Source organism: Oncorhynchus tshawytscha, linkage group LG30, assembly GCF_018296145.1.
Source record: "Oncorhynchus tshawytscha isolate Ot180627B linkage group LG30, Otsh_v2.0, whole genome shotgun sequence".
In the NCBI taxonomy this organism is placed as follows: Eukaryota; Metazoa; Chordata; class Actinopteri; order Salmoniformes; family Salmonidae; genus Oncorhynchus; species Oncorhynchus tshawytscha.
In genome coordinates, this window is record NC_056458.1 from 10,180,498 (window position 1) to 10,205,580 (window position 25,083).

At 44.9% G+C, this 25,083-nt stretch overlaps 1 protein-coding gene across 1 annotated transcript in view; it reads right to left on the reverse strand.

Annotated features, from left to right (window-relative positions):
- Positions 1–213: 213 nt before the first annotated feature.
- Positions 214–25,083, reverse strand: part of LOC112231372 (ephrin-B3) — a 37,575-nt gene continuing 12,705 nt past the window's right edge. The window contains exons 2-5 of the mRNA XM_024398108.2: positions 17,905–18,200; positions 3,124–3,216; positions 2,864–2,920; positions 214–2,784 (exon numbers count right to left, since the gene is read on the reverse strand). Coding sequence (XP_024253876.1) covers positions 2,372–2,784; positions 2,864–2,920; positions 3,124–3,216; positions 17,905–18,200 — 859 coding nt within the window. The 3' untranslated portion in view covers positions 214–2,371. The remainder of the gene's footprint in view (positions 2,785–2,863; positions 2,921–3,123; positions 3,217–17,904; positions 18,201–25,083) is intronic.

Below are 25,083 nucleotides of genomic sequence, written 5' to 3' on the forward strand. Positions count from 1 at the left end.
CTAGCAGCATCCAACCAAATGAGACTTCGGATCAAACAAGCGGTTAGAACTGTGTGCGCGTGTTATTCTGAAACAGATGCAGTGTGAGAGGAGGGAACAGGAGCCTCAGAAGAACACACCTGTGTCAACATGAACACTCAAAGAAACACACTTGAGACACAATGATTTTATAACATACTTAGGTTTTTATGTAATCCCCCCCCAAAAACTGGAATGTACATCTGGAAAGAGGTGATTGGGAAGGAACAGGAGAGCAGAGACCCTGGGGAGGCAACCATCTTATAGTGTCCTGCAAAGTCTCAACATTCAGTCTCATCGATCTCAAAAAGGTCTCCTTAACCATCTGCCTACCACATCAAACCATTGTCTCATCCCTTGTCTCACCAACACCTGATCCATCTCTCCTCAGTTCTGAAAAGCAGGGCCCCCTCCTCTGGATGGGGTTATTGGCACAAAATGACTGAGTGGAAAATAGTAGTTGAGAAAGACAAATGAAACACTATGGCAAATGGTACACAGAACTACACTGGCCTTAAGTCCAGCTGGTCGCTGGTAGAGAACTAAAAGCAGAGTGTCTTGAAAGGTACACAAGGACAGGACATGTTTATTCTAGCACCCAGAAAATCACTTTCTTATCAGAGGCGTCTGCCGCCGTGTCTCAGGTTAGTGTGCTGTTTCTTTGTTGTCCAATCAGAGTCCAATGTTGTCCCAAGAGTTGTGATGTAAGTATGAGGTCCAGAATGTCCCAGAATGATGAAATGTCCCAGAGAGGTGTCAGACCCAGAGAGGTGTCAGACCCAGAGAGGTGTCAGACCCAGAGAGGTGTCAGACCCAGCCGGAGCTGGACTGATCTGGGATGTTTCCGATCACTCCGTCACTTCCTCCAACACTCTGACTTACAGACCTCAACATCCTAGAAGTCATCACACTACATAAAAACGACCATAGGAATCCATTAGTTTGTATGAAAACATGAAACAATACATCTATTTCTGTGTATGAGGTGTGGTCCTGAGACTCGAGGACTGAGTTTTTAAAGCCAGCGTAATACATTTCCTCCGTAGCACTTTGTGTTGAAACGGACCCGTAGACAAAGGATGTTCTAAGTCACATTGGCATGGACTCCACCATGGTGCTATATTTTTTGACTATCGTCTGTGGCATTTCAACAATGACCTCTGACCTTTTCGCTTTCTTTACTTGCTGCATTCCTCTCCTCAGCCAGCCAACCGTTGGTCATCAGCTACCAATGCATTGTGGGGAATGAAAAGAGACTGCAGCTGCCACAAAACCAAACAGATCATTTGTCTCGAAAAAAAGACACTTTCACCAGTCACAGAGGAGCAACATAAAACACTACAGTGGGGTTAAAGGTTTCTGAAGCTGTGTGTGGATGTGTGTGTGTGTAGCTGTGTGTACAGTATGGGAGAATCACAGTGTTTGTGGGTTCGTCTGTTCAAACACGTTGCCAATAGCGCTTCCTCTTCTTGAGTACACCTCTTTGTGCTGCTCTCCTCCTTCCTCTGTGAAACTTTATATACAGAAAAGTGAACTATTTCAATGCTAAGGCATTGTAGAGTGAGTGAGAGGATGGGATAAAGGAAGAGTAGATCCTTCATTTCGAAGACGAACACAAAACACAATCCTAAATACCAGTACCTAGATCTCATCTAGACTCCAAAACAGTGAACATACAACACTAACAAGAAAACAGTGCCTAACAGAAATCTGAACTGAAATATCTACAAACGAGTTAGGAAATCATTCTATTATGTCATCTGTAAAGGATGACCGTGGGTAGAAATCTTGCTTTGATATTTGCTCGTGTGGTTTTGGTTTTAAGACGGACATACCCCGAAAATAGAAGTTATCACGCACCACACACGAGCAGACGTACTGCTTGTGCGTACGTGCGCACGCACACAAAAACACGTTCACTCACGCAAATATACACACACACACACACACACACACAGACTAACCATTTGAAAAGTGTTGACATTTCATATCTAGTGTCAGCTTTCACTTTGAGTGAGAGGCGACACTGAGCCGCTGCCACTGTGAGTCCATCAGTTTAACGGCCCTCATGTCCAGGCCTCATGGACCCAATCACAGGGTTCAAAAGCAGGGAAGAGGTTCTACCTCCACCAATACACAACCCCCCCATCCATCCACAATGGCAGACCACTGTACAGTACAGTCCATAGGGCAGGAGGGTGAGGGCAGCCATCCCGACAGTCAGTCATAGAGAGGGAGGTGGGAGGATAAGGGTGTGGAGGGAGCTAGAGGGACAGTTGGATTTCTACGTTGAAAACAGCAGTCTATTTGTGGATACTGCGTCTATGCCAGCTGGGCCGTCTAGATGTCTCCCTCATACTTTGTAGTAGATGTTGGCTGGGCTCTGGGGGGGCATCTCCTGGACGATGTAGACGGGGTGACCGTAGTCCCCGCTCACCTTCTCGTAGTGCGGGCAGTAAGCCTGGTCTGAAGTCCGCAGCGGGATGATGATGTCACTGGGCTCCGAGCCGTTGTTTCCTCCGGCGGAGGAGCCGGCCCCGTTGTTGCTGCCCCTCTTGGGGGTCAGGGTGGCCAGGGTCAGGGTGGGGTGATGGGTCTCAGAGTGCTTGTTCTGTCGCCAGCGGTAACACACCACACAGACGACAGACGTCACGATGAGGAGGAAGGCTCCGCCCCCTGCCGCTCCAGTGATCACCGCCACGTTAGAGGAAGGTAAAGGGTTGTTCCCCTCGCCCTCTCCACCAGCCTTGGGCGTGGTACCGTTCCCTGTTAGGGAAGAGGGGTTAGGATCAATGACTAATACTGTAGATACTGTATCATTAAACCAATGAGGAGAGTACTGTACCTTTGGGGTTGAAGCGGTTTGAGTCTGGTTTGGGTTTGGGTGGGAGGCCATATGCATCTATGGGACATCACACAGTTTCTTTAGGGTTGTGAACAACATTACATAGCACAGTTTCATGAATATTGTTACAAAATCTGTAGAAGAATATGCCAGACCCCATGCAGATGAATTTATATGAGGATGATTACTATTGAAAGACTAATTACAGCAAATCAAAGAGAATATATATATTTAACAGTAAGGATGGTGATGATACTCACTCTGTCCCACTTTGAGAATCACCTTCATCCCTCGTGTTACACACACTCCTCCTCTCGTGCTGTCCAGCCCCTGCCTCGTCCCATCAGAGGTAGCTAAGAGAGGAAGAGGAGGAGTGGAAGACTACCGTTAGAGAGATACCTAACACTATCCCACACACATTTCAAACTATGCAGTTGAAGTAGTAAATATTGTCAGGTTGGATTACCTCAGCAGGAAACTACATAGAGTCAAAAGCCCTCAAATTATTCCCATCTTTTTTTCACACATGGTAATACGTACATTCATACATATATTCTGAAACCACACTTACACACTCTGTAACGTGACACACTTCAACACGTAACATCAAGCAAGCTCACACACACACACACACACACACACAAAACCATGGCACAGCTGGGCCTTCTGGTCAGGGGGACAAGGTCTAAGCAGGAAGCCAGAAGCCATGTTCTATGAGAGACACTGTGAACCCAAACCCACGGCCATGTTCTATCAGACACACTGTGAACCCAAACCCACAGCCATGTTCTATCAGACACACTGTGAACCCAAAGACACAGCCATGTTCTATCAGACACACTGTGAACCCAAAGCCACAGCCATGTTCTATCAGACACACTGTGAACCCAAACCCACAGCCATGTTCTATCAGACACACTGTGAACCCAAACCCACAGCCATGTTCTATCAGACACACTGTGAACCCAAAGACCACAGCCATGTTCTATCAGACACACTGTGAACCCAAACCCACAGCCATGTTCTATCAGACACACTGTGAACCCAAACCCACAGCCATGTTCTATCAGACACACTGTGAACCCAAACCCACAGCCATGTTCTATCAGACACACTGTGAACCCAAAGCCACAGCCATGTTCTATCAGACACACTGTGAACCCAAAGCCACAGCCATGTTCTATCAGACACACTGTGAACCCAAAGCCACAGCCATAACACGCACACAATACCCCAGACACACTGACCACCACATCCCAGCCACATCCCCTGACCTTTTAAACCCAAACCCAGTCATATTAATCCAAACCAAGACCAGTGGCCATTTAAACCCTCATCAGCCATAATCACACCACATGACACCCTCCTACAGCCTCTACCTCCTATTTACCACTTGAGGCTTTAGATTACAACAGTAGGTAAAGTATAGCTGTTAGGAAAGGTATCTCTCTCTCTCCCCTGTCTCCCTCCCTCCTTCTCTTCCAATTAGTTGTAAAAACCATAAATGAAAGAGTGATAGAACAGAAGAGCAATAAATCATGGAATGATAGAGAACAGAAAGCATGTTAGGTTAATTAAATGAGAAGCAGAAAGAAGAGAGACGCAAGGAGGAGTGAGTAATGGAGATGATAACCAATGAGGAGTGAGTAATGGAGATGATAACCAATGAGGAGTGAGTAATGGAGATGATAACCAATGAGGAGTGAGTAATGGAGATGATAACCAATGAGGAGTGAGTAATGGAGATGATGACCAAGGAGGAGTGAGTAATGGAGATGATGACCAAGGAGGAGTGAGTAATGGAGATGATGACCAAGGAGGAGTGAGTAATGGAGATGATAACCAATGAGGAGTGAGTAATGGAGATGATGACCAAGGAGGAGTGAGTAATGGAGATGATGACCAAGGAGGAGTGAGTAATGGAGATGATGACCAAGGAGGAGTGAGTAATGGAGATGATGACCAAGGAGGAGTGAGTAATGGAGATGATGACCAAGGAGGAGTGAGTAATGGAGATGATGACCAAGGAGGAGTGAGTAATGGAGATGATGACCATGAGTAATGGAGATGATGACCAAGGAGGAGTGAGTAATGGAGATGATGACCAAGGAGGAGTGAGTAATGGAGATGATGACCAAGGAGGAGTGAGTAATGGAGATGATGACCAAGGAGGAGTGAGTAATGGATATGATGACCAAGGAGGAGTGAGTAATGGAGATGATGACCAAGGAGGAGTGAGTAATGGAGATGATGACCAAGGAGGAGTGAGTCATGGAGATGATGACCAAGGAGGAGTGAGTCATGGAGATGATGACCAAGGAGGAGTGAGTAATGGAGATGATGACCAAGGAGGAGTGAGTAATGGAGATGATGACCAAGGAGGAGTGAGTCATGGAGATGATGACCAAGGAGGAGTGAGTAATGGAGATGATGACCAAGGAGGAGTGAGTCATGGAGATGATGACCAAGGAGGAGTGAGTCATGGAGATGATGACCAAGGAGGAGTGAGTAATGGAGATGATGACCAAGGAGGAGTGAGTAATGGAGATGATGACCAAGGAGGAGTGAGTAATGGAGATGATGACCAAGGAGGAGTGAGTAATGGAGATGATGACCAAGGAGGAGTGAGTAATGGAGATGATGACCAAGGAGGAGTGAGTAATGGAGATGATGACCAAGGAGGAGTGAGTAATGGAGATGATGACCAAGGAGGAGTGAGTCATGGAGATGATGACCAAGGAGGAGTGAGTAATGGATATGATGACCAAGGAGGAGTGAGTAATGGAGATGATGACCAAGGAGGAGTGAGTAATGGAGATGATGACCAAGGAGGAGTGAGTCATGGAGATGATGACCAAGGAGGAGTGAGTAATGGAGATGATGACCAAGTTTGGGGCGAGACATAGAAGAAGAGCAGAGAGAAAGAGCAAAGGAGAAAAAGAGGAGCTCGTAATGGAGATGATGATCTGTGGTGAAGGAAAGAAAGAGAGAGAGAGGACGTGATGTACAGCCACGGACAGAAACAGGTGGAAGTTGCTCGGAAAAACCCCCAACACAAGACAAAAGGGAAAGTTGTTCATACATTTAAATAAAACAAGACTGACCCATTAACACACGAGCACACCCACTCTGTAACAGAGGAGGATTTATACACAGACAAGCGACAGGAGGGGGGGGGGGTATTTTCGCCTCTGGCATATCCTAAATTGACCCAGCGAGTAACCAACTTAGCCCAACCCCACCCCCCCTCCTCCCCTTGCCAAACCTCCCCCTCTCTTCTAAGTGAGAGAGCAGCTAAGGGATTGACCTGTGTGACCAAGGAGTGTAACTCCAAAAGATGGGTTTACCCCGCCTTTAACCGGGCTAAATCGTGACCCGTTTAACCCATCCCATGTGAAATTAAAGAAATCTCCGTGCCTTGCATAAACCCTTTTCCCCACACAGCAACCCACCTGGACAAAAGGAATGCATATGTTAGGATGCTGTTCATTGACTACAGCTCGGCCTTCAATACCATAGTGCCCTACACCAGGTGTCGCAGGAAGGCCAAGTAGATCATCAGGGACCCCAGCCACCCAAGCCACGACCTGTTCTCCCCGCTTCAACCACTCAGACGCGGGCAGTACACTTACCTTACCTGATGCTCCCCCTATGGACATTCTTATTACACACTCTGAATCTGAAAACATCATTTTAATTCAGTTCAGCAGATTCAGGCTTTAGTTGTGCCCACGTCAGCTGTCACTCTGCCCAATTGGCCAGTCTCCATCAGCAGTAGAAGCACATACAGACACATTGGGAAGCTACATTAGGGCCAAGTTGGTAAACAGGGCAGGCAGTCTCTCTCTCGCCCACTCTGTCCACCAGGGTGTTAAAACAGGGACACTGTCCTACGGGAGGTCACTGAACTCAAATACCTTGCTGCATTTTTTTTGCCGGCATGCGCCTTGCAACATGCAGTCAACGTAACGCCATAGCAGTCAGCGTGCAGTCAACGTAATGACATAGCAGTCAGCGTGCATTCAATGTAATGCCATAGCAGTCAGTGTGCAGTCAACGTAATGACATAGCAGTCAGCGTGCATTCAATGTAATGCCATAGCAGTCAGCGTGCAGTCAATGTAATGACATAGCAGTCAGCGTGCATTCAATGTAATGACATAGCAGTCAGCGTGCATTCAATGTAATGCCATAGCAGTCAGTGTGCAGTCAACGTAATGCCATAGCAGTCAGCGTGCAGTCAATGTAATGACATAGCAGTCAGCGTGCATTCAATGTAATGCCATAGCAGTCAGCGTGCAGTCAATGTAATGACATAGCAGTCAGCGTGCAGTCAATGTAATGACATAGCAGTCAGCGTGCATTCAATGTAATGCCATAGCAGTCAGCGTGCAGTCAACGTAATGACATAGCAGTCAGCGTGCAGTCAATGTAATGACATAGCAGTCAGCGTGCATTCAATGTAATGACATAGCAGTCAGCGTGCAGTCAACGTAATGACATAGCAGTCAGCGTGCATTCAATGTAATGCCATAGCAGTCAGCGTGCAGTCAATGTAATGCCATAGCAGTCAGCGTGCAGTCAACGTAATGACATAGCAGTCAGCGTGCATTCAATGTAATGCCATAGCAGTCAGCGTGCAGTCAATGTAATGACATAGCAGTCAGCGTGCATTCAATGTAATGCCATAGCAGTCAGCGTGCAGTCAATGTAATGACATAGCAGTCAGCGTGCATTCAATGTAATGACATAGCAGTCAGCGTGCATTCAATGTAATGCCATAGCAGTCAGCGTGCAGTCAACGTAATGACATAGCAGTCAGCGTGCAGTCAATGTAATGACATAGCAGTCAGCGTGCATTCAATGTAATGAAATAGCAGTCAGCGTGCAGTCAACGTAATGACATAGCAGTCAGCGTGCATTCAATGTAATGCCATAGCAGTCAGCGTGCAGTCAATGTAATGCCATAGCAGTCAGCGTGCAGTCAACGTAATGACATAGCAGTTCAATGCGCCATGCATTCAATGTAATGCCATAGCAGTCAGCGTGCATTCAATGTAATGACATAGCAGTCAGCGTGCATTCAATGTAATGACATAGCAGTCAGCGTGCATTCAACGTAACGCCATAGCAGTCAGCGTGCAGTCAACGTAATGACATAGCAGTCAGCGTGCATTCAATGTAATGCCATAGCAGTCAGCGTGCAGTCAATGTAATGACATAGCAGTCAACGTGCATTCAAAGTAATGCCATAGCAGTCAGCGTGCAGTCAACGTAATGACATAGCAGTCAGCGTGCATTCAACGTAACGCCATAGCAGTCAAGCGTGCAGTCAACGTAATGACATAGCAGTCAACGTGCATTCAACGTAACGCCATAGCAGTCAGCGTGCAGTCAACTTAATGACATAGCAGTCAACGTGCATTCAACGTAACGCCATAGCAGTCAGCGTGCAGTCAACGTAATGACATAGCAGTCAATGTGCAGTCAACATAATGACATAGCAGTCAACGTGCATTCAACGTAACGCCATAGCAGTCAGCGTGCAGTCAACTTAATGACATAGCAGTCAACGTGCATTCAGTCGTGCATTCAACGCCATAGCAGTCAGCGTGCAGTCAACGTAATGACATAGCAGTCAATGTGCAGTCAACGTAATGACATAGCAGTCAACATGCGTTCAATGTACCGCCATAGCAGTCAACGTGCAGTCAACGTAATGCCATAAGTCAACGTGCAGTCAACGTAATGACATAGCAGTCAATGTGCAGTCAACATAACGCCATAGCAGTCAAGGGGCAGTCAACGTAATGACATAGCAGTCAACGTGCAGTCAACATAACGCCATAACAGTCAATGTGCAGTCAGCGTAATGACATAGCAGTCAACGTGCAGTCAACATAACGCCATAGCAGTCAACGTGCAGTCAATGTAGCGCCATAGCAGTCAACGTGCAGTCAATGTAATGCCATGGCAGTCAACGTGCAGTCAACATAACGCCATAGCAGTCAACGTGCAGTCAATGTAGCGCCATAGCAGTCAACGTGCAGTCAATGTAGCGCCATAGCAGTCAACGTGCAGTCAATGTAGCGCCATAGCAGTCAATGTAGCGCCATAGCAGTCAACGTGCAGTCAATGTAGCACCATAGCAGTCAACGTGCAGCCAACGTAATGCCATTGCATTCAACGTGCAGTCAACGTTCCCTTACAGGGAAGTGGATAGGTTTGGCTAGACATGGTTGGAAATCTAGACTGTAATCTGTATGTTGTAAAGTACAGTAGCCTAATATCAGCCCATTGTTAACAAGCCTGTTATCTGGTGTTCTAAATGAGGTGTGGTCTGTGTGTAGGCTATGTTCTAAACATGACTCAGCCAAGCTCCATGCAGTACAGTTATCTGGTGTTCTAAATGAGGTGTGGTCTGTGTGTAGGCTATGTTCTAAACATGACTCAGCCAAGCTCCATGCAGTACAGTTATCTGGTGTTCTAAATGAGGTGTGGTCTGTGTGTAGGCTATGTTCTAAACATGACTCAGCCAAGCTGCATGCAGTACAGTGCAGTGCAGTGCTGCTCTATCCCTGGTTGGTATAGTGGGGTTGGACTCTGATGTCTGACTCAGATAAGGTTATGTTGTGGCTGAGGGGCACATAAAAAGTGGCAGGCTTTAACATCCATTAAAACAAACTCTGCTCAGCTCACAGAGATGAAGCTTTACACTTGGCTGGCTGTTACAGTAGGTGGAAGGATGCTAAAATGTATGAATTTAGGATTGACAATAAACCATTTGCGATGATGTATTGATCGTAACATACTTTTTACTGTGTGCAAGACATTGTGGCTCCTATTCCATCTTAACATAGGAAACAGATATGCTGTATGGTCTAAAACACGTTTTGTATTGTGCTGTATGACCACATGTTTACATTCACACGCACTCACCCAAACCATGTGTACTGCAAGAAATTCCCCTGCGTATTGATTTAAACCTGCTTCCAACAAGGCACAAATATACCTATCTTAGGAATCTGGTGACTGGGTTTGATTGAATAGGGTTCCTTGTATTGATAAAGGGCCCTTCTGCATTTGCTACATCCATTTTTTTATATATATATATTTTTTTAAACTTATGACTGAAATGTACTCATTGATTCTTGAAGAATATAACTTCTAAATGCCTCATGAGCTTAGTTCAACCATGCCATCAGAACCAAATGTTTGTAAACAAAGTAAATGTAAAACACTATAAAGCCTCAAAACATGGTTACATTTTTTAAAATGATATTATTGATATCATTAACTGCATGGTCAGTCCTTGCATCCATAGCTCTGTCTATGATTTTAAGAGTGGTTACATTTCTCCAGTCCCATCGCTCAGCTTTTTACCGAAACGGGGGCAGAGAACACTCTTATCGTTTGAACTGCTGATTGCCGCTTTAAAAACTCAGATTCTTCCCTCTCTATTCTCCCTTACATCTCTGTCCATGCAAGCTTCAAAATAATTGGTTTATAGGCTAACACACCCTCTTTCAAATTGAATTTGTGTTTTTTTTTTTTGTAGGTTGTAACTTGGGCCGAAACAATTTTCCCCAATCTGTGTGGGCAGCAGTGTCTCCGGAGCCAAATAGCAGTAGCCCTGCCTCAGTGCACTAATCTGTAATTCGTGGAGTCACTGAGGACACCGCCTGATTGGACACAAATTGAAACAGATGACGCTTCACCTCTCTTTGATTGGATGAGGCCGTTCACTGAATACTAACTGTGGTTATTAGGCAATAGAAGGCTTGGCAGTTGAAGCAGGTACTCAGATTTAGGGTCAGGGTTCACCTTAGCTAAATAGACAGATTCACACCTGTGACTCGGCATCACCTGTCCTTCCTTGTCTTCTCTCTTTCGCTGTTCCGCTCTGGCTATCAACGCTTTCTGTCTCTGCAGGCCATCTGTGTCTCCGTCTACACCTTCATCACAGAAACCTCTCCCTCATCATCATTGTACCTCAGGTACATCATGTACATCATTATATTGCAGAGCAAAGCCCAAAACACAGCGAGCTGATTTCCAATAGAGTAAAAGAAAGACGGACCAAAATAGGGTTGGAAAAGGTGAATCGATGGCAGAAATAAGACAGAGGTGAGAGAGAGCAGGGGAGATGGAAGAAGAGAAGGAGGGAGGAAGGGAGAGAGGCTGAGAGCACAAACAGGGGGAGTGGGAGGGAGAGAGAGAAGGGGAGGGAAGACTAAATGAAGAAACAGGGAATGTGGAGAGAGAGATTGAGTGAGAGAGAGAGTTAGAGAGAGAGACAGAGATGAGGAGACGTAGAGGCTCTATCGGAGGCTGAAATCTGAAAGGGTTTTCTGGGTCATGGTCCTGTCAGCTCCAGTGGGGAGATAGGGAGAGATAAGACGCTGGTGGAGATAACACACAGGATGAGGAAACACATGGAGACACATTGTCAGACAGGCAAAGAGGAAGAGAAAACAGTGGTGCTCCATCAGCTGTGTAATGGCTGATTATGCTCTGCCTGGATCCCTCGGACAGGCCCATACTGCCCAGGACGCATTACCAAACACATACATCCTTACCCAACTGTCACACACATACACACACCCTCCAAAACCTGTAAGACAAAGACAAAACATAATCATAGCCATCTACGCACAGTACACAAAGACCTTCTCCAATGCCGACACTCCCATGTCCTTAATAAGGGTCTCTTTTCATTCATGTTTCATCCAATTGAGTATATGGTGACGTTAATCGTGTTTGTTCATTATGTGAGGCGAATCGTTGTTCCCGCCCGGCAGAGTTGTATTATTGATAGAGGAGCAGGGTGAAATGTTGAACATGTAAAGGGGATTGGAGATCTGAGATTGCGCTATAACATTTAAGGCTCTTTCCCCTTGAGTACAATCAAAAAAGCCTGCCCGCCCCCACACTGCAACCTCACAAAGAGGAGAACAAATACACAATAAAAAGAGACATTATAGAGAGCCATCCAGCCGAACTAACCCAGTCTGACAACTGAGTCAGATCACAGCCAAGGGGGTAGAGGAGCAGAGAAAGAGAGAAAGTGAGAGAGGGATAGAGGGGGAGAGAGGGGGAGAGAGGGATAGAGATGGGATCAAATCTCTTTTTAAATCGGCGTCTCCGCCGACTGTCTCAGTGTAGTCACGTTAGCTGTGTTACTTATGCCAATGCTAGGCCCATGTGTTAGCTATGTGTGTGTGTGTGTGTGTGTGTGTGTGTGTGTGTGTGTGTGTGTGTGTGTGTGTGTGTGTGTGTGTGTGGTAGCAGCATTACACGTGTTAGCTATGTGTGTGTGTGGCTATGTGTGTGAAGCTTGTCAGCAGTGTGTGTGTGTGTGTGTGTGTGTGTGTGAGGCGAGAGGATACAGTCTGTTACGTTAGAGCCTGGGAAAAGGAGATGGGCCCCCCTCTCTGTTCATTATCCTAATTAGTTTCTTAATGGCATACATTAAAAGTATGTCACTGGTTGGAGGAGGGTAGCAGGACCGATGGGAGAAAAGAAAGGAATAGATATACATCTACAGCATGTGTAGAAAAACACATCTGTTCTATATCTTCCATATGTTCCTCATGTCAGATATCAGTATCAAGGTCAACATCTAAGTAATAAAAAAATACATTTTTCCCCCCCAGACACACTAATGTTTGAATTGTATTTCCTGGTTGTAGGCATGTTATAACACGTGCTGGCTCACAGACCATGTCAACTAAGTACCTCTCTCTCTGTCAGGCCTCAGAGGCACACGAGGTGGACTGACTGGCACCTGAGAGGTCTCAGTCTGTCTCTAGTACCTGAAGAGAAGAGGCACAGTCAGATTAAGGATGGTGAAGAGATCCTCTTCCTGGAGCCATTACATCATCACCCTCACGCTCCACACAGGCAGATTAGTTGGCCTTTTCTACGTCTATTAAAGACTTGCCTGGGGGACTGTACACCATACTGAGAATTAAGCCTCTGGCATGACAGCAAATCCCATAGCCTTAGGGGTGGTAGCAGAATGTGTGTGTGTGTGTGTGTGTTACGCAGATCTACAAGTGCCTGTTCAAGCATGAGCTCCACCATGTTATAGTTAATACCGCAGTTACAGAGATCAACTCTATATTACCCTGGTATCGTCTGTCTGTCTCTGTCTCTGTCTCTGTCTGTCTGTCTGTCTGTCTGTCTGTCTGTCTGTCTGTCTGTCTGTCTGTCTGTCTGTCTGTCTGTCTGTCTGTCTGTCTGTCTGTCTGTCTGTCTGTCTGTCTGTCTGTCTGTCTGTCTGTCTGTCTGTCTGTCTGTCTGTCTGTCTGTCGTTGTCCCTAGTGAACAGCTGGTGGAGTGAATTCCCTCAATCCCCTGACCACTGTAATCTCTCTCTCTGCTCACACGAATGTCTGTAAAAACAATGTCTGTGTGTGTGTGTGTGTGTGTGACAGAGAGAGAGTCCCTGCAGATTTCCTGCCGCCGTGTTTAAAAAGTGTGTGAACGTCTGTGTTAATGTGAGTTGCTGGCACAACCAGAAGGTTATTGAATCACTGTGTTAAACCTTTTCAATCCAATTTTTTGGGGAGAATTGTACGGAATGACATTCATCAGCGAAGAAAACACACACACAGTACATACATGATGTTCGGTAAAGCACATGCAGAAAAACAGAGATGGATGCTTGAATAGACAAGCATGAACAAGCAGATACAAAGGCCATCTCTCATTTCTGTTGCACTCTCTCTCTACACACAAACACTCACAACTACAGCGTGGTACGGTTCTGATTGTTGACCTAGATCGGGGAAGCGACGTGTCACTTTGTGTTATTCACAGTCATCACACAGCCCCCCTCTCTTACACACACACAGGATCACACACGGAACAGTCACTGGACTGTTACTAGCGAGTGTTCCATGTTCTCTCACAGTCTCTTCTCTCCTCTCACAGTCTCTTTTCTCCTCTCACAGTCTCTTCTCTCCTCTCACAGTCTCTTCTCTCCTCTCACATACACACATATATATATATATATATATATATATATATATATTTATTTATTTATTTATATACAGTGGGGCAAAAAAGTATTTAGTCAGCCACCAGTTGTGCAAGTTCTCCCACTTAAAAAGATGAGAGAGGCCTGTAATTTTCATGATAGGTACACTTCAACTATGACAGACAAAACGAGAAGAAAAACATCCAGATAATCACATTGTAGGATTTTTTATGATCTTATTTGCAAATTATGGTGGAAAATAAGTATTTGGTCACCTACAAACATGCAAGATTTCTGGCTCTCACAGACCTGTAACTTCTTCTTCAAGAGGCTCCTCTGTCCTCCACTCGTTACCTGTATTAATGGCACCTGTTTGAACTTGTTATCAGTATAAAAGACACCTGTCCACAACCTCAAACAGTCACACTCCAAACTCCACTATGGCCAAGACCAAAGAGCTGTCAAAGGACACCAGAAACAAAATTGTAGACCTGCACCAGGCTGGGAAGACTGAATCTGCAATAGGTAAGCAGCTTGGTTTGAAGAAATCAACTGTGGGAGCAATTATTAGGAAATGGAAGACATACAAGACCACTGATAATCTCCCTTGATCTGGGGCTCCACGCAAGATCTCACCCCGTGGGGTCAAAATGATCACAAGAACGGTGAGCAAAAATCCCAGAACCACACGGGGGGACCTAGTGAATGACCTGCAGAGAGCTGGGACCAAAGTAACAAAGCCTACCATCAGTAACACACTACGCCGCCAGGGACTCAAATCCTGCAGTGCCAGACGTGTCCCCTTGCTTAAGCCAGTACATGTCCAGGCCCTTCTGAAGTTTGCTAGAGAGCATTTGGATGATCCAGAAGAAGATTGGGAGAATGTCATATGGTCAGATGAAACCAAAATAGAACTTTTTGGTAAAAACTCAACTCGTCGTGTTTGGAGGACAAAGAATGCTGAGTTGCATCCAAAGAACACCATACCTACTGTGAAGCATGGGGGTGGAAACATCATGCTTTGGGGCTGTTTTTCTGCAAAGGGACCAGGACGACTGATCCGTGTAAAGGAAAGAATGAATGGGGCCATGTTTGAGTGAAAACCTCCTTCCATCAGCAAGGGCATTGAAGATGAAACGTGGCTAGGTCTTTCAGCATGACAATGATCCCAAACACACCACCCGGGCAACGAAGGAGTGGCTTCGTAAGAAGCATTTCAAGGTCCTGGAGTGGCCTAGCCAGTCTCCAGATCTCAACCCCATAGAACATCTTTGGAGGGAGTTGAAAGTCTGTGTTGCCCAGCAACAGCCCCAAAACATCACTGCTCTAGAGGAGATCTGCATGGAGGAATGGGCCAAAATACCAGCAACAGTGTGTGAAAACCTTGTGAAGACTTACAGAAAACGTTTGACCTCTGTCATTGCCAACAAAGGGTATATAACAAAGTATTGAGATAAACTTTTGTTTTGGACCAAATACTTATTTTCCACCATCATTTGCAAATAAATTCATAAAAAATCCTACAATGTGATTTTCTGGATTTTTTTTCTAATTTTGTCTGTCATAGTTGAAGTATACCTATGATGAAAATTCTAGGCCTCTCATCTTTTTAAGTGGGAGAACTTGCACAATTGGTGGCTGACTAAATACTTTTTTTGCCCCACTGTATATATATTTTACATGCAGGCATACACGCATGCGGAGACACACACAGAGCGAGCAAACGGTCTGCTCCTTTTCGCTATTCAGCTTAACACTGATAAATAATCCAACTAGCTCCTCAATTATTAACCTCTACACAGCACACACTGATGCATTATGACACCATAAAACACACTGTCAATGGCCAACCTGCCAGCAGCCAACACACGTACCCAGTGTGTGTCAGGCAGTCAGTCAAAACACACCCACCCATGCAGGCATGTACAGGCATGCACACAAGCACAGACAGTCACACTTGGAGCATCAGCTTGATAAAATGCCACACACAGACAGACGCCCTCCACTGTGAGGCGAGTCATTTAGAGTGAGCTTTTGGCTTGATGTGATCATGGTGCAGCATTGTTTGACTGCCTCTCTCATGTTGTTTTTTGGGATGGCTGTGGCTGAAGTGCTCCCATGGGAGCCGTATGACTGCTGAGTGATCAAACCTAGTCGACGGAGCTCCTTTAACAGCCGTACACGAAGACAACAGAGCAGGAGAACGCTCACTAAATGCTCGGACAGTAAAACACCTCTATGCAATCTAATATTCTTACAACATACCTGCATCCACTTGTCTGACTACATCTAATGAAAATAACTTGTGAGCACAATGCTTCACAAAGATAGACACACAACTGTACCTACACACACCAGTTAAAACCCAGAAGTGAGAAAAGTTACCATACCCACACACACCTGCAGCTTTGGCCCTAAGTTCCACACTGTAAAAAAGTATATTCACCATGTCCCCACCTGGGATTTGAACACTCAACCTCTTGTTTCACAGCATGCTGAGCTTCCTGCTACACCACCATGTCCAGGTCAATGACCGATTTTTCTAACTATACAGAAAAACCTTGCTGAAATAAGTCAATCAAATCAATGATGAGAGAACAGTCAGATTATCTGATAATTGGCACCGACATGGTGGAGTAGCAGGAAGATCGGAATGCCATGAACCAAGAGGTAGTGAGTTCAAATCCCAGGTGAGGACATGTTGAATAATAACTACTGTATAAATTAACATGCACAATGTAATCATGTAAGTTAAAAGCACTGTTTGTGTGTGTAACCAGCTTTCTTTAGTTAAGATTCCCCAAATTATAATTTAGAGTTGAGAAAACACACCATTTTAAATTGACTAGGTTTTCTCAAGTTGGAGCTAAGTTTTGGCCAACATTTTTTGTTCAGGTAACCCTTGGAAGGAAACGTTTAGTAAACGGAAAACAAAAGGCTGTGGAACCAGTTACTTAATAATAATAAGTTGAAACAACTTGTTTTTTTGTATAGTCCATGTTGGCTGGCTAGGCTGGTTTGGTGTGGGCAGTGGTGGCCTATGTCTGGCTGCTTGACTGAGCTGTGGGCTGGAGACCCAGTCAACTGGGTCATTCCCCCATTGCCCACTGTGCCCTTGAGCTCTCCACCATGCATCACTGCCAATTAAACACCAGTGCTCAAACGACATCAACATGTTGATGCAAATATGTAAAACAGCAGGCCGGTGAATGAACTCCCTCTCCTCACCCAGCTTTCTTTGTCTCTCAGTACTCCAACTCATTACTGCCATATTGGAAACATTAACAAATGCCAATCAATATAGGTTAACTAGATGTGATTTCCACATGGTTAGATTACCTACTCCCCCCACACACACACACACAGATGTAAAAACAAAGCCAGAATGCTCTCATCAAAAAACACAAACATTTAACAACCATTTAAAAACTGAATTGAAAAAAAAATGTGTCTATATGCAGTGAGGTGAGACATATTTTCCAAGTACTCGTGTTAGGATTTGCAATACAAGAGTGTGTCATCATTCCTTTCCATATCTCCTCAGTGTGGGGAGTGAATGTGATGAGTGGCACTCAGTCTGACTGTCATGGCTGGATCAGAGCATGTAGAGCTCAGTCTGACTGTCATGGCTGGATCAGAGCATGTAGAGCTCAGTCTGACTGTCATGGCTGGATCAGAGCATATAGAGCTCAGTCTGACTGTCATGGCTGGATCAGAGCCTGTAGAGCTCAGTCTGCTGATCTGCAACCTGTCATGCAGGGGAGTACACACACTGCTGAGCCCCAGGCCTCTCATACACAAACTCACACTGTCTACTACAGAGCTAGGAGAGAGGCTAGAAAACAGAGGTACAGTGGCACTGCTCAACACTGCTCTATCTGTGTCACTCATTGTGAGAGACATATGGAAATACTTTCTCAAATGCATCACAAACTGGAAAGTTCTGGAATGATAGTGCTTCCATAGTGCATACCACACATTTCTAAAATGTTTCCCTTTCCCCCCTCACATATCTCTCTCTCTCTCTCTCTTACACACACACACACAGGTCCCCTCACCTATGATGTAGTAGTCCGTCAGGGTCTTGAACTCGTGTCCCCACAGGTTGGGGGAGAACTCCTGGAACTTGATGGTGAAGCGCATGTCACTGTTGGGCTTGTCACAGGTGAGCAGCAGGTTGGGCGCGCCCATCACCTCACAGCGGTCGGCCTGCTCGCGCATGGACACCAGGTACAGCTTGTAGTACTCATACTCACTGGGGGAGCGGGGGCCTGGGGGGTTGGAGGCTGGGCAGATCAGGTCCAGACGATCTCCTATCTGGGGGTACAACACATACCCCCTGTCATCCTGGAACCTGCAGAGGGAGACAGAGAGTGGTGAGAATGGTATCCATGGCAACAAATGATTGACAGTGTGATATTTACCCATCTCTGTGTCTGACAGCTTGTGTTTGGAGAGGAGGCCTCTCATCTATTCATGGCACAGTTTGGAGGCACAGACGAGTGCCTGTGGGAGCACTGGGTGTGCGGGTACATGCATGGCTGTGGGAGTGGTATGTGTGTTTCTTTCTGTGGATGAATGTGTGTGTGTGTGTGTGTGTGTGTGTGTGTGTGTGTGTGTGTGTGTGTGTGTGTGTGTGTGTGTGTGTGTGTGTGTGTGTGTGTGTGTGTGTGTGTGTGTGTGTGAGTGAGAGTGAATCAGATTAGTCTTCTGCCAAGAATCCCAATCAACCACTAGCCTGTATTCTGGTAACCAGTAGCTCATGACTAGTAACATTCTCACTGGTTATGTTTCATTTAATAAATGAGATGAGAAAGTGGTTGAAAGGACAAAACAAGAGGAGAGATAGAGTTGTATTGTCACATACACTTGATAGGTGCAGTGAAATGTGTTGATTTACAGGGTCAGCCATAGTAGTATGATAGGTGCAGTGAAATGTGTTGTTTTACAGGGTCAGCCATAGTAGTATGATAGTAGCAGTGAAATGTGTTGTTTTACACGGTCAGCCATAGTAGTATGATAGGTGCAGTGAAATGTGTTTTTACACGGTCAGCCATAGTAGTATGATAGTAGCAGTGAAATGTGTTGTTTTACACGGTCAGCCATAGTAGTATGATAGGTGCAGTGAAATGTGTTGTTTTACATAGCCATAGTAGTGTGATAGGTGCAGTGAAATGTGTTGTTTTACAGGGTCAGTCATAGTAGTATGATAGGTGCAGTGAAATGTGTTGTTTTACAGGGTCAGCCATAGTAGTATGATAGGTGCAGTGAAATGTGTTGTTTTACACAGTCAGCCATAGTAGTATGATAGGTGCAGTGAAATGTGTTGTTTTACAGGGTCAGCCATAGTAGTATGATAGGTGCAGTGAAATGTGTTGTTTTACAGTCAGCCATAGTAGTATGATAGGTGCAGTGAAATGTGTTGTTTTACAGGGTCAGCCATAGTAGTATGATAGGTGCAGTGAAATGTGCTGTTTTACACGGTCAGCCATAGTAGTATGATAAGAGCAGTGAAATGTGTTGTTTTACAGGGTCAGCCATAGTAGTATGATAGGTGCAGTGAAATGTGTTGTTTTACACAGTCAGCCATAGTAGTATGATAGGTGCAGTGAAATGTGTTGTTTTACAGGGTCAGCCATAGTAGTATGATAGTAGCAGTGAAATGTGTTGTTTTACAGGGTCAGCCATAGTAGTATGATAGGTGCAGTGAAATGTGTTGTTTTACGGTCAGCCATAGTAGTATGATAAGAGCAGTGAAATGTGCTGTTTTACACGGTCAGCCATAGTAGTATGATAGGTGCAGTGAAATGTGTTGTTTTACAGGGTCAGTCAGAGTAGTATGATAAGAGCAGTGAAATGTGCTGTTTTACACGGTCAGCCATAGTAGTGTGATAGGTGCAGTGAAATGTGTTGTTTTACACGGTCAGCCATAGTAGTATGATAGGTGCAGTGAAATGTGTTGTTTTACACGGTCAGCCATAGTAGTATGATAAGAGCAGTGAAATGTGCTGTTTTACACGGTCAGCCATAGTAGTATGATAGGTGCAGTGAAATGTGTTGTTTTACAGGGTCAGTCAGAGTAGTATGATAAGAGCAGTGAAATGTGCTGTTTTACACGGTCAGCCATAGTAGTATGATAGGTGCAGTGAAATGTGTTGTTTTACAGGGTCAGCCATAGTAGTATGATAGGTGCAGTGAAATGTGTTGTTTTACAGGGTCAGCCATAGTAGTATGATAGGTGCAGTGAAATGTGTTGTTTTACAGGGTCAGCCATAGTAGTATGATAGGTGCAGTGAAATGTGTTGTTTTACAGGGTCAGCCATAGTAGTATGATAGGTGCAGTGAAATGTGTTGTTTTACAGGGTCAGTCAGAGTAGTATGATAGGAGCAGTGAAATGTGTTGTTTTACAGGGTCAGCCATAGTAGTATGATAGGTGCAGTGAAATGTGTTGTTTTACAGGGTCAGTCAGAGTAGTATGATAGGTGCAGTGAAATGTGTAGTTTTACAGGGTCAGTCAGAGTAGTATGATAGGTGCAGTGAAATGTGCTGTTTTACAGGGTCAGTCAGAGTAGTATGATAGGTGCAGTGAAATGTGCTGTTTTACAGGGTCAGTCAGAGTAGTATGATAGGTGCAGTGAAATGTGTTGTTTTACAGGGTCAGTCAGAGTAGTATGATAGGTGCAGTGAAATGTGTTGTTTTACAGGGTCAGTCAGGTATGATAGGTGCAGTGAAATGTGTTGTTTTACAGGGTCAGTCAGACTAGTATGATAGGTGCAGTGAAATGTGTTGTTTTACAGGGTCAGTCAGAGTAGTATGATAGGAGCAGTGAAATGTGTTGTTTTACAGGGTCAGTCAGTAGTATGATAGGAGCAGTGAAATGTGTTGTTTTACAGGGTCAGCCATAGTAGTATGATAGGTGCAGTGAAATGTGTTGTTTTACAGGGTCAGCCATAGTAGTATGATAGGTGCAGTGAAATGTGTTGTTTTACACGGTCAGCCATAGTAGTATGATAGGTGCAGTGAAATGTGTTGTTTTACAGGGTCAGCCATAGTAGTATGATAGGTGCAGTGAAATGTGTTGTTTTACAGGGTCAGCCATAGTAGTATGATAGGTGCAGTGAAATGTGTTGTTTTACAGGGTCAGCCATAGTAGTATGATAGGTGCAGTGAAATGTGTTGTTTTACAGGGTCAGTCAGAGTAGTATGATAGGTGCAGTGAAATGTGTTGTTTTACAGGGTCAGTCAGAGTAGTATGATAGGTGCAGTGAAATGTGTTGTTTTACAGGGTCAGTCAGAGTAGTATGATAGGTGCAGTGAAATGTGTTGTTTTACAGGGTCAGTCAGAACCAGTGAAATGTGTTGTTTTACAGGGTCAGCCATAGTAGTATGATAGGTGCAGTGAAATGTGTTGTTTTACAGGGTCAGTCAGAGTAGTATGATAGGTGCAGTGAAATGTGTTGTTTTAGGGTCAGTCAGAAGTATGATAGGTGCAGTGAAATGTGTTGTTTTACAGGGTCAGCCATAGTAGTATGATAGGTGCAGTGAAATGTGTTGTTTTACAGGGTCAGCCATAGTAGTATGATAGGTGCAGTGAAATGTGTTGTTTTACAGGGTCAGCCATAGTAGTATGATAGGAGCAGTGAAATGTGTTGTTTTACACGGTCAGCCATAGTAGTATGATAGGTGCAGTGAAATGTGTTGTTTTACAGGGTCAGTCAGAGTAGTATGATAGGGTAGTTTGCTATTTAACAACTTAATGTTAGATGGTTCCTCACCCTGAAAGTAGGCTATGGACCAGGAGGAACAGCAATCCCTGGTTCAGTTGATTTTAAACAGTCTCCACAAACTTCAGCTAACTTTAGCCAAAATAAGCTAATAACCGATGGAAGTTTTTATTTCCTATTGCCAAATCACCTTTAAGTAACATCAAACTACATTGATTTGAACAGATTTAGATTTTCTTCTGAATGTACATGCCCCCATCACTTCCATTGATTGTTAGCTGTGGTGTCTAAGGTTAGCTGATGTTTCTAGTGACTGTTAGCTGTGGTGTCTAAGGTTAGCTGATGTTTCTAGTGACTGTTAGCTGTGGTGTCTAAGGTTAGCTGATGTTTCTAGTGACTGTTAGTTGTGGTGTCTAAGGTTAGCTGATGTTTCTAGTGACTGTTTAAAGAAAACTGATCCAGGGATTCAAAAAAAAGGTGCTATCTAGCACCAAAGAGGGTTCTTCGGCTGTCCCCATAGGAGAACCCTTTGAAGAACCCCATTTGGTTCCTTGAGGAACCCTTTTGGGTTTCACCCTTTCTCCTATAGGGACAGCCGCAGAACACTTTTTCTAAGAGTGTACTTTCAGGTTAAGGAACCATCTAAGTTTAAGTTGTAAATAGTGAACTACAGATTTTTCACCTTGGACATTCAAACCAGTGACCTTTCTGTTACTGGCCCAGTGCTCTAAACGCTAGGCTACTTTCCACCCTTAAAAATAAAAGGGCGAACTCAACTAATGAAGAGAGAAACAGGGACAGAGAGACAGAGAGAGTGTATCGGAGGCTGAAATCTGAAAGGGTTTTCTGGGTCATGGTCCTGTCAGCTCCAGTGGGGAGATAGGGAGAGATAAGACGCTGGTGGAGATAACACACAGGATGAGGAAACACATGCAGACACATTGTCAGACAGGCAAAGAGGAAGAGAAAACAGTGGTGCTCCATCAGAGAGAGGGAGAGAGAGAGGGGAGGGAGAGAGAGGGAGAGAGAGAGAGGAGAGAGAGAGAGAGAGAGAGAGAGAGAGAGAGAGAGAGAGGAGGGAGAGAGAGAGGGGGGAGAGGGGAGAGAGGGAGGAGAGAGAGGGAGAGAGAGAGAGAGAGAGAGAGAGAGAGAGAGAGAGAGAGAGAGAGAGAGAGAGAGAGAGAGAGAGAGAGAGAGAGAGAGAGGGAGAGAGAGAGGGAGGGAGAGAGAGAGAGGGAGGGAGAGAGAGAGAGAGAGAGAGAGAGAGAGAGAGAGAGAGAGAGAGAGAGAGAGAGGGAGAGAGAGAGAGAGAGAGGAGTGAGAGAGAGGAGAGAGAGAGAGAGAGAGAGAGAGAGAGAGGGAGTGAGAGAGAGGGAGAGAGAGAGAGGGAGAGAGAGAGAGAGGGAGTGAGAGAGAGGGAGAGAGAGAGAGAGGGAGTGAGAGAGAGGAGAGAGAGAGAGGGAGAGAGAGAGAGGGTGTGCCGTGTGTGTGACTGTGTTGCGTGGCCGATCTCAGGCACAACACACATTACCCTGTCATTAACACTACCAAGACGTTCGACAGGACTGCAATTTGCCACCGACCATAGTCAAACAGAGTGAACACTGCAGTACAGAGCGGCTTCAGTGAGGGAATGGAGGCTACAGGCTTGGATGAGTCCTCTGTCTGTGTTATTCTGCGTGCTTTCACAATGTTAGCCAGCAAGCTGGAGTAAAATGTCATTTTTAAAATAATAATCATTGACAACTAAGCTCTCTAATTGTTACTCTAATCCACAAATGGTTCCTCCCTAATAATCCTAGGGTAAATTATGCTGCCATGGTTTCCGCTTTTAATACAACTTCTTAGAATTGTGGGATTTCGCAGTGGTTTTTGTCGTCTGGCATTCCAATGTGAACTTCCGATGATTCTTGCTAAATCCAACAGCAGTTAACAGTCTGAGGACACATTTAATTCCGTGTGATTTCGCTGTCATTTCACGGGGCAACCATGCTAAACTCCCCACCTTGAGTCTCTCACAGACCTCCAGTCACAAGCTCAATATAACAGAGAGTAGATTACACCACCAGATGACTATAGCTCTGCTTAGAATAACCCTTGAGCAGATGAAGGTACAGAGAGCATCAACTCCCTGGCTCTCCATTAAGCGCTTACTGCCCTGAGAGCCTGGTGACATTTCAACACAGGGAGGGACAAGCAGACAAATCAACCAGGGAGCTCCAGGCTCCTTCATCCCTCTCCTTCCTTCTCTCAGATCAAGGTGTTTTGGAAGAGAGGGAAACAAGGTTTTGGGGCTTTTGACAGAGCATGATAATAAATCATTGGCTGTTACTTTCCCCTTGAGGTTTCTGCTGTGACATAGGCTACAGTACGAATGATGCCGTATGCACCATGTAGTGGCTTTAACCTGGGCTCTATTACAACGAGGTCCTGTTCCTGCTATGACCACATTTAGAGAGGCTTGAGGTTCACGGTGATCTGCACAGATAGAACAGATAGTGAGAGACAGTGACCTTTTCATTTGTCCGGACACATCGTGCACCTTCTGCTCAGCACACGCATCACATATATGCTCTCGTACACTCGTTATTCTACACACACAGTTAGCAATGTAAGTAGAGAATTACTGTGCAGGCCTTTGAGCCAGGTGTGTGAGCGGTCTCCTCTCTATGACTCCGAGTTGAGTAATCAAATCATGTCTGTCACGGTGTACCTTTTCACTTCTGCAGAACCACATGTGCTCTGTTTAGGCATATAGTAATGCTTTGATACAGAGCATATGTGTGCTATTTAAGTCTCCTTATTGGGACATTTCTAAGTGTACCATTTCTGTCCATCCTCCCATGACTCAACATCCCCATCATACTCGGCTATATTCAAGTTGCCAGTCAAGTGCGTATGTGACATCAGTAATTACTCTGCTGTCATAACCCGTAGCCTGAGGTCACATCCTGTACACTACGGGCCTGACGCAATTCAAGGCTACACGCCGTTGACCTTGTTAATAAGTGGGTTGAAAGTTTAATGCTGGGAATGAAGCCCGCAACTATGTTGAGTATGGCTATGATCCATGCTTCATAGCTACAGTTGAAGTCGGAAGTTTACATACACTCAGGTTGGAGTCATTCAAATTCGTTTTTCAATCACTCCACACATTTCTTGTGAACAAACTATAGTTTTGGCAAGTCGGTTAGGACATCTACTTTGTGCATGACACAAGTCATTTTTCCAACAATTGTTTACAGACAGATTACTTCACTTATAATTCACTGTTTCACAATTCCAGTGGATCAGAGGTTTACATACACTAAGTTGACTGTGCCTTTAAACAGCTTGGAAAATTCCAGAAAATGATGTCATGGCTTTAGAAGCTTCTGTTAGGCTAATTAACATAATTTGAGTCAATTGGAAGTGTACCTGTGGATGTGTTTCAAGGCCTACCTTCAAACTCAGTGCCTTTTTGCTTGACATCATGGAAAAATCAATCAGCCAAGACCTCAGAAAAAAAATG